This window comes from Montipora capricornis, chromosome 10, assembly GCF_036669925.1.
Source record: "Montipora capricornis isolate CH-2021 chromosome 10, ASM3666992v2, whole genome shotgun sequence".
Classification (NCBI taxonomy): Eukaryota; Metazoa; Cnidaria; class Anthozoa; order Scleractinia; family Acroporidae; genus Montipora; species Montipora capricornis.
The window spans coordinates 41753764-41763763 of record NC_090892.1 but is presented as its reverse complement, the minus strand read 5'-3'; the positions used below and the strand labels follow the sequence as shown (position 1 = coordinate 41763763).

The 10000-nt window shown below is 39.7% G+C and overlaps 1 protein-coding gene across 1 annotated transcript in view; it reads right to left on the bottom strand.

The window, feature by feature from the left end:
* Positions 1-10000, bottom strand: part of LOC138019369 (ATP-dependent RNA helicase DDX1-like) — a 44995-nt gene that overhangs the window by 5829 nt on the left and 29166 nt on the right. The window contains exons 21-28 of the mRNA XM_068866134.1: positions 8227-8277; positions 8034-8108; positions 7112-7171; positions 5683-5734; positions 4026-4172; positions 3122-3213; positions 2970-3042; positions 1885-1957 (exon numbers count right to left, since the gene is read on the bottom strand). Coding sequence (XP_068722235.1) covers positions 1885-1957; positions 2970-3042; positions 3122-3213; positions 4026-4172; positions 5683-5734; positions 7112-7171; positions 8034-8108; positions 8227-8277 — 623 coding nt within the window. The remainder of the gene's footprint in view (positions 1-1884; positions 1958-2969; positions 3043-3121; positions 3214-4025; positions 4173-5682; positions 5735-7111; positions 7172-8033; positions 8109-8226; positions 8278-10000) is intronic.

Genomic DNA, 10000 nt, shown 5'->3' with positions numbered 1-10000 from the left:
AATAACCAACATAGGTGATTATTGAAAATTCCCTGCACTGATTGGTTGCCGTTGAGGTGATTATTACGCGGCAATCACATAAGCGGTTTTCAAAATGGCTGCCAGCCGTTTTGTCGAGGTGACAGACGAAGAAATTAATTGTTTTAAAGAAAACGGATCTTTTTCAAACAATCACCTATGTAATTATACTAAAACAATTATTCATCTCAGGCGCGGTGAATATCAGTGAATAAAAACCTCGACTTCGTCTCGGTTTTATTCACCGATATTCACCTCGGCTTCGGCGAATAATTGTTAATTAATTAACAATTATTGGATGAGGTTGAGCATGTTAGCGATAATTAGCAAGGCAAAAGTTTGCGTTATCTGCTGAAGCCGAAGGCTGAGGCGGATAACACAAACTGAGGCCTTGATAATTATCGCTAACATGCGAAAACCGAATTCAATAATTGTTTTATTATGCATATTCCTGAGCTGAGCTCCGCCATGACAAAACTGATCAAACTGCTGGTTAGTGTGTTAGGTGACGTCACTTCTGCATGCATAAAACTATTGTCTGTAGGTATGACGTCAATTCTACATATATAAAATCTATTGTTTGTAGGTATGACGTAAGAGAAACAGAGCAAGCAAGAATTAGCTGCGTGCTTATAGCCAATCAAAATCGAGCTGGTGACACCAATGTATAATAAATCCAGTTACTGGGAAGAGCGGGATTTAAATCCGAAGTATCTACAGGTAAACTTAGGGCTATAACTACTCAGCCATGTCGCCTCATCTGTGTCTACGTCATAAACTTTCATTAAAAATTACAGTATTCCAAGGACGCGCGGTGCAAACGGGGTCCTTTAACCAGAGTTAATATTAACTCTGCTTTAACCAACCCAACATCAAAAAAGCGCGAATGAAACAATTGCTTTATTAAACTCTGGACTGTTTCAATTTTAGAAAACGACCGGCACAACCAGTTGCCATACAAGGTCATACGGCACGTCAGCTGATAACCGAAAGTGAGTGAAGCCAATCAGGGGCTAGCCACGTGCTACAAACTCACAGGACAGTTATCACGCAATAACCCCAGTTTGTGTGGATATTTGCCCTGCGAAATGCTGTGGCGATCATTTCCGTTGAAAAGAAACAAAGTCGGCGGGAAAAAAGGCAGCAGAAGAGTTTTCATTTGACATGGAAGTAAAGCAAACTCCTTTCTGGAGTATAGTGATAGTGACATTAAAAAGCTGGTCACAACTGCTGAATCCGGAAAGTAAAAGAAAGTCAATAAAACATGCTGTCAACGTCTTTGAAGGTGAAGAAAGTTATGAGCACACTTTAGAGATATAATCCTACACGAACTTAAATTGAGTCATTTTATAGTGTAGAGAATTTAATACACTGTGTTTACTAACTATAAAATAAACGAACCGTTTGAAGGAGAGAAAAATTCCAGCCGCACTTGAAAACACTTTCATCCAGACTTTGTACATTCTGTCTTTCGTTTCATTTTCAGTAAGCAAAAAGCGCCTTGTTTTCAAGTTTTCGACTCGCAGTAACAATTAAAAAGGTTTCCTTTTCTTTTTCTGAGCCCGACACGCTTTCTTTCTAGTCAAATTTTCAACAGTGGTTTTTTTGCGCCATATGAAAATTAATGGGAGGATTATGAAATGTCCTTGGCTGAAAGATTGTCCTCAAAATTTCATATTTGCCCTCGAAGCTTCGCTTCTCGGCCAAATATTTAATATTCGGACAATGTCTCACCCGCGGACATTATCAGCCGAAATACCAGCCGCCAGAAGGGGTTTATTTACTAAATAACCGAGATTGAGTAAACCAATCAGAGCACGAGAAATGCATTAAGCGAGGTTGAGAATTTAATAGTTGTGGTTATACCTCTCTGCTCTTCCTACACGTCCAATTCTATGAACATAGTTCTGCTTATCGTCTGGAAATGTTACGTTCACAACTGCAAAAGGAAATAAAGCGACTTAAAAAGGAAATAAACTCTCTTAAAATACAATGTAGTTCAGTGATTTCAAAGCCCAATTTTCGTCTGAGAAAGTTGCCAATAGACCTTTTTACAATCATGTGCTTAGTTACCTCGCCTTTAAATGAAAGTGAGGCTGGTGTTGACCTTGTTATGATATAGCCCTTCCTGCTTTTCTTTCTCATGCTAATTAGTAGGAATTTATATAAGAAAAGCAATGAGGTTTCTATCAAAGGCCTCACTTTCATTCATAGGCCAGGTAACCAAGCAAATAACTATAAAATGGACTGTACGCCAAAACGAGTCTTTAGATAGTGATAGTTAATGCAATTAACTTGAAGAAATTATCGTATGAAACTGCCTGTATTTATTACTTCGAATTGAGAATCAGAGAGTTAAAGCAAAGATAAACCACCAAACACTAAATATTACCAGGTTAAGAATTCAAAGTAATTGTAAAAACTTACTGCTTGTGCGGCATGCAGTTATGTAAAATTTGTCACAAAACGACAACGTGAAAAGACTAAATCTAAGGTCTTGACGCCGGGCATGGTGAGCATAAAACAGTCAGCCGTTCTTTGCCTTTTCGCGAACAAGATGGAATAAACGGGGAAAAAAAGTCCGATTGTAAAAAATTTACGCTGACACTGCCTTCGTCGTTGTTTTAACACCTTAAGGAGCACTCAGATTTTTTTCCGAATATCCCCGAGTCTCACTCATTTCATTAAACGAGGTTAACAATTACCATCTATCATTACATAAGTAGGAATGTAGTGGGACAAGTTTCACGTGACCCCAGCTTGATGGCCTGGCTCCCACGAGTCTCTTGTATCTCAAATGGTATAGCACCCGAACTAGCAATCGGAAGGTCGAAGTTTTCCGTTACTGCAAAGAGTACTCGGATTTTTCCCGAGTTCCTCCGACGGAGTCACCCTTAATCACATAGTCATCTCAGTTTACTACTGTACAGACAACAGAAGGATAGGCTCACCAAATGGCACACCAGTGATATCAATGCCCCTTGCAGCTACATCGGTACAGATCAAGAATCTAACATCACCATCCTGAAAAATAAGGGAGATTGACAGTAAGATTGAAGAAACGACAATGTAATGTCAATGTTGTTGGCCAGTAAGTGTCTACCTTGAAAGCCTGTAGATTTGCTTTTCTTTCTGGTGGCGATCGGTCACTATGAAGACACACGCAGGAATACTCATTCACCATTGCTTTCGGACCTGTGTGACACACAACACAAAGAACTGAAATTCGACCATACTTTATAAACTAACCTGCACTCCAACAGAAAATACGATCTAAAAACAGAGAAAGTTATTCCATATAATAGACCGAATACATAAATGGCGGCCAAAAAAATATTCTTTTGTTTATGTGCCAATTAGACTGACTAGCCTCGCTCTCAAGCAACACTTCTTTTGTATTTTGTCCATGCAAACGAGGCTAGTGAGGCTAATTAGCACATAGACAAAATAATATTTTTTTGGCCGACATTTATGCATTCGGTCTATAAGTTATTATTATTTAATATGGCGACGTCAGGGAAAAATAGGCGTTTCTGAATTTTTTCTTTCCTAATAATAACGGTTTTTTTTAACACTGAGACAAAGTTAATGCGGCTTCAGGCTTCCCTCTCCAGGAATGTAGGCTCCCTGTCCCGCGTGTTGCGCAGATCGATAAATGTGAAAAGCGGAAGTTTTGAGCCCAAGAAAGAAACGCAAAGAGTCAAAATTGCGTTGAAGGGTGGGGGGGGATCTTTGATTATCATTAGATTTCTTGGGAGGTTAGCATTTTCTAAAATTCCTGCGTATATCATAACTGTCTGGATACTCGTACAAATAAAAGTATAAAACAAACTAGCTTCCTCGCGCACTTCTTGGATATTGGGTGGTAACGTACTTGTAAGTAAATTAATCGTGAACGTTGTAGATAGTACATTTGTGTCGGCTGAGATTAGTAGAACTAAGTTGGCAACGTGACATAAAACACACGGGCACACTGCAAAATCATTTGTGTTTGAGTTCATTCGCACCTCCACCGAGAGAGATCAGGTGGTTTTCAACATTATCACAATCCAACTTAGTGCGACAAAAAATGATAGCCTGATCCATCTTGTGTTCATTTATGGCTGTCACCAAATATTCCACCTTCAGGATCTTCACAGCTTCCGACAAAGATTCTACAGAGAGAGGAACACCAACACTTATTACTTTAAACCCAACCATCCGTAATTTCAAAATCCACGCCCCAAGACATGAACTCTAATTTAAGGCGGTTGTTGTTAAACGAAGACTCCATACCCTATGCTAATGCTACCCTAAACATCACTAAACAGTCTGCATTTTACACCGACTGCGACTGAGATCATAGCAGCAGGTGACTTGAATGGTCCCGAAAAGGCTGTCCGAGAAGGAAATGAAACTAATCCCGGTAAGAGTCTTTTGAAGCTGTGTGCCCCGGTAACCTAGCCAACGAATAGCAGTAAGACTGGGGTGGTGACCAGGCCTCAGTTGTTTAAAGGGTAATTACGCTACCGACAGGATCAATCACTCTTCAGTGGACAACCCAATAGTCCATTTCCAGGTTGCTGTTTCCCTCGGTTTCGTAGCGAGTACTGGTGCACAACCATTCAAATGGAAATGAATGACGTGTTTTCATGCAAATCAAACTCGTTATCACTTGAATGGTCTAGTACCAAGACTCGTTTTCAACCTAGCCTGTTCCAGGCTCCCACATGGTCGGGAAAGAGAAAAAAAATTGCGTGCGAAAAAGGAGTGGGGGCTATCTGAGAGCCTGGAACAGGCTATTTTTAAGCAGAGGCAAACACGGCAAACCCGCTTATCCACTGGAAAGATAGGAAAGGCCGACCTATTTTTGGCACAGCCCGGTTTTAATACTGTCCGAATGCAAAAATGACCGTCACTAATGGACCAATTTCGATATATTAAAATTCAGTGCGAAACAAAAGGCATCATCTCGAGGCTCGGGGGAATAAATATAAGGGTTGGTGTGAGGTTATTCCCCAGAGCCTCGAGATGGTGCGCTTTGTTTCGGACTGAATGTTAAGATATGGAAATTGGTCTATTACTGTTTCCTCTTTCTGCTAATTCACCATACCAGCATCGCTAGCACATGTAACGCTTGAAAGAACAATTTATTGGTGGCTATTTTTGCACGTCATCAATATAACTCACAATTTTCTTGCAATGTAACCTTGCGTTCCGCCCGGCGCGATTGCACAAGGTTCACCCGACAGCTTTGCTTCGATTCAGGAAATTGAGCACACAACACAAATATTCCGTTTTGAAACGCGATACAGAATTCTCCAAAGATAATTATTTCTCGCAACAAACCGGATCTTACAAAGGGAGTAGTGGTTTCAGCAAGACGAATTATTGTGCATCCTACCGACTCATGTGGCTACTATTAGACTGCCGGGTGTGTTGAAACAAGGACAACAATGATGGCCACAAGAACGTCAGCAAAAAATAGTTTTTCGCTATAAGCGTCATTCTAATTACTTTCCGAAGTGTGTGCTAACCTTTTGGAAACAAGATTGGTATGAACAGAGTGGAGGTTGGGAGCGAAATTTTATAATTTTAGGAGGACTCAGTTTTTATCTCTCGAAAAGGCAAGTCATCGTCGTGCACAAGAAGATTTTAAAGCATGATTGCTTCATGCGACATTACCTGGAGTCTGACTTCCAGATTTAACGTTGTCTTTTGCGTGGATTCCATCAGTCTAGAGACAACAGACAACATTGCAGCCACGTAACTTAACATCAGTTTTCTTGCCTACTTTTAAAGTGCCCCTGTGACCAAGAAATCAATTCTCGTTTTTCTTTGGATTTCCAAACTATGTTAAGAAAACACTAAGTGACCCACGTTTTAAGCGTTGATTTCAAAAAGAAACCTCTTTATTTTAAATGTAATTTTCCTATTTAATGGTCCGCCATTACTAACATTATGTTCTTGAGAGAGCTGGATCGAGGAGAAATGACGTCAAAGGCTCACTAGTTTAAGAATGCAATACGTGTGTACGCCGCAGAATTAATATGCAGCACGGGGGTTTTGGGCTTTCAGACTTTTAAACTCACGCTTTGCATATATAATAAGCTGCGTTCACACGCTGAAATTTTAAGCTAGTGAGCCTCTGACGTCACTTTTCCCTGGATCCAACCGTCTGAGGTCCAATCGATCAGTTTCGAACGTGAGTAATGGCGGACCGTGAAATCCAAAACTTACACTCAAAGTAAACAGCCTTTGGATAAAAATCAAAGCTCAAAATTTTGCCAGTCAGGTGTTAAGCAAACACACTTTCAAAATCTGAAGGAAAAAAAGGAAGTGTTTTTTTTATCACAGGGGCACTTTAAGTACCCTGACGATTGCTATAAATTATACTGTCAAGGAACAAGGGGAGATGCCATCTAACAGTAACGCAGAAGTGTACAAGTCAGTTACAACACATGGTATTTCCTGGAGTGTCTTTGGTGATCGTTTGAAGGGGCTAATTGGTAAGTCATTGCAGAACTAAGAGACACAAGACCCCAATATTTAGGAGGAATCAGTGGGGGACGGGGCATGGGGGAAGGGGGGCTATGGTCACGAGATGGTGTCAGCTGAGCACACCCTCGCATCGCATCGATTACGTACACAACCACAGGCACAGCGCACAAAGGACTGTAATGGATATGAATAGATTCGGGACATTTCCGAGTTCATCTCAACCTCATTTCCGTCAAGACTCCTTGAGTAAAACATTGCTGATATGAAATTTATTGCCCAGATGGAATAAAACGATTTATGCCTAGTGTAACATGCTTAGTTAGTTATTTCCCATGTTGCAAAGCCTTGAAGCAAAAAGGAAGTTTGAATGTTCCTTTGAATGTATACGATTTTTTTAAGACTTTGCAGGTTCACTCGCCTTGAAAAAAAAAAAAAAAAAGGCTGAATCGAACACTTAAATGCCTAATCTAGCTGAACTCGTCCTTTTGAAGGAAGGTCGACAATGTTTGGGCATTTGCTATTTGATTTTGATGATCACAATTTTTGAGAGAGGTCTAACAATCTTTGAAGCAGCCTTGGATAAAATTTGCAAAAATAAGAACTTTGAAAGTACCTTAACTTTATTTCTGAGTTTTTGCCAAGAAGTGTCCACTCTAGGATCAACGTGGCAAACCTAAAATACGAAATGCAGGAATAAATGTCACCACCATACAATAACCCAGCGCTGCTGAAAAGAATGAATGGTTGAGAAGAGGACAAAACAAGGATCGTAAATTATACGGACAACGACAAAACTGTACATACAGCTGTTAGACTACAACGCCAATTGAAATGCTCTGACAAGCAAGAAAAAGGGGAGGAAATGTATTCAAACTAATTTGTTACTGTCGTCCTATTTGTTCTGATCCATGGCGCTTTTCTACAAAAACAACAGGGCAAACATGAAACATCACAATAATTCCAGATGGCGGCGCCAGAAAAATGTGAAAAAAGAAAAGCGATTTTAAAAAAAATTCTTTCGGGCACAAAGGCTCTCTTAAAAAATATTAAACAACTTTTGATTGTATGAATTGTTTCCAGTGACTTAAAGTTATTTTTTTGCTGTTGTTGTGAATATTGGGATGGAGGTTTCGTTTAAAGAAAACACACGAGGTAGGGAGCGCCTGGATGTTGTGTAGGGAATGGTGCACTCGGCAGAAATTACACGAGAAATGAAACTTTATTTTTGCTTTGCAGTTCTCTCTGGTTCCTTAGGGAGCCAAGACGTATTATACAAAAGAAAAGTGAGTATATCATCTAAGATAAGAAGTAGAGAACAGTCTCCATGACAGATCAACAAGAGTCCAAGAGCAAGCTTTTTGTGCTGGATAGTTATCTGGTTGAGTTTTTGGACTCGTTTTCAAATCAAGGCTGCATTAAAAAAAGAATAGCCAACACAAATTACACTTGTTAAGGTATTTTCATCATCTCAGTCCCTTCTGCAGTTCACATAAATTTCTCTTGTAAATAGCCTGTTCAAACAAGTCATTATTTACCACGTGATGAACTGTTTCTGGGACAGAATCTTTTCCTTTGAGATCAATCCATGTTGGAAAATGCATAATCTTCTCCTGAAGGATTAAGCGGAACACATGACACAACAGTGAAAAATTTAGACGTATAACAAAAGGAGCCTTCACACCAATCAAAAGTATGACAAAAGATTAGCAACTTCGCAAAACCACTTACTGCCAGCTTTTTTACTTCAAATGAGTGAAGAGTTGCTGAGCAAACGATCATCTGCAAAAGAAAAATGGCGAATGATCCTCTCTGACATGAAGGAGCAGAACTTAATCCTATTCATGACAATAGACCAAATTCGTATTCTCAGTATTGGACTGGAAGTAGCTTGCAATAGAGGCTAATGCTAAAAAGCATTTGCATTTGAAAAGATTCCCCCGCATTACCCTCCACTGTAACATTGTTCCAATCCAATAGTGAGGATACGAATATGGTCTATTCAAACAGAAGGGAGAAGTGATCGTCGCAATGGGATAATCTTACAGTGCCCCTGTGACCAAAAAATCAATTCTCTTTGGATTTTGAAACTATGTTAACTAAACACTAAGCGACCAAAAGTTTCAAGGCTTGATTTAAAAAAGACACTGGAATTTAACTGGAATTTTCCTACTTAATGGTCCGCCATCACTACAATCTTGGACAAATTAAATGGAACATTGAGACCACCCCTCCCCCCAAAATCAGTGATAGTAAAATGGCGCGATTTGGCCTTCACGCACCTTCATCCTTGATTTGGGGGAGAGGGGGCATTTCTGTTCCATTTTATTCTGTCCAAGATTGTCTATGAGCCCCTGCTTGGCGTTACCAGTAGTATATGGGGTAATCACGACACGAAATCTGCTCTCGTTCGCTCAAAAGTTACATCGGCACCGAATACCTGAGAGTTGACTGTAATTATTTTCATAAGCTGTATTTACGTTTAAAGCAGGAGGCCTATAAAATGAGAACATAAATTGCAAACAACAAAGAGAATAAAACTATTGGGAAAAGAAAAAGGAAAACAAAAAGAAAGAAATATGATGCAAGGAGGATTCGAACCTTCTACCACAGATTATCTACCCCATCCAACTATCCAACCTACCCACATTCTACACTTTAGACTTTGCATCCGTGCGCCAACCATACCGAATATACAAACTCGTTGAATTTTTAAGAACTGCATTTGCGCTCCCTTAAATTTGTTGGCCATATTTACCTAATCTATCTTCTGATTTTTCCACGCTGAAAAATAGAGCATGATTTACGTTCACAAAAGTGTTGATGGGCACGATTTGCGGGCTATCAGCAACGATTTTTGTCGATTTTTCACGATTTTGTCGTCTGGCCAGAAAGGTGACAGAACAGATTGACACGTTTTCCATTGCTTGTTAACCGTGCTTAACCGTTGAAAAGCGTCTCAATACAGACGTTAATCGTATAAAAAGTCTCGTGAATCGTGCCTTAAATGTTTTAATGTCATGTAAAACCATTCAAGTGCTCTACAAAGCTTTAAAAGCGCTACTTTAATGCCTGAGTCTTTTGCCATTGCTTCGTTTCATCTCAGCGATGCGACCCTACATAGACCCTATAGTTTTATCGATTAACTCCCCAGAAATGCTTCCAGAGTAAGATCAGTAGTGGGCTTGAGAACTCTAACTCTTACTTTTGTTTCCTCGGGTATTCTTTTTCTCGATGGCATTTTTTTCGTCAATTCTACGTGGAGTTATACCCTTTTTCTTTAGCGTACTTGCAAATTTTCATTTTAGGTTTGGCTTTTTTATACGCTCCGCTTCTCCTAAAATATCTTCCATGTAGTATCTCAACATAGCAACACTAGCGACGAGCGTGACTGCGTCAGAGGCCAGTGGTTTCGGATGATTAATGTGTTGGCATATGACCTCTTAATTGACCAAATTTGTAACGTCATAGCCTCCATAGACAATCTTGGACTAATTAAATGGAA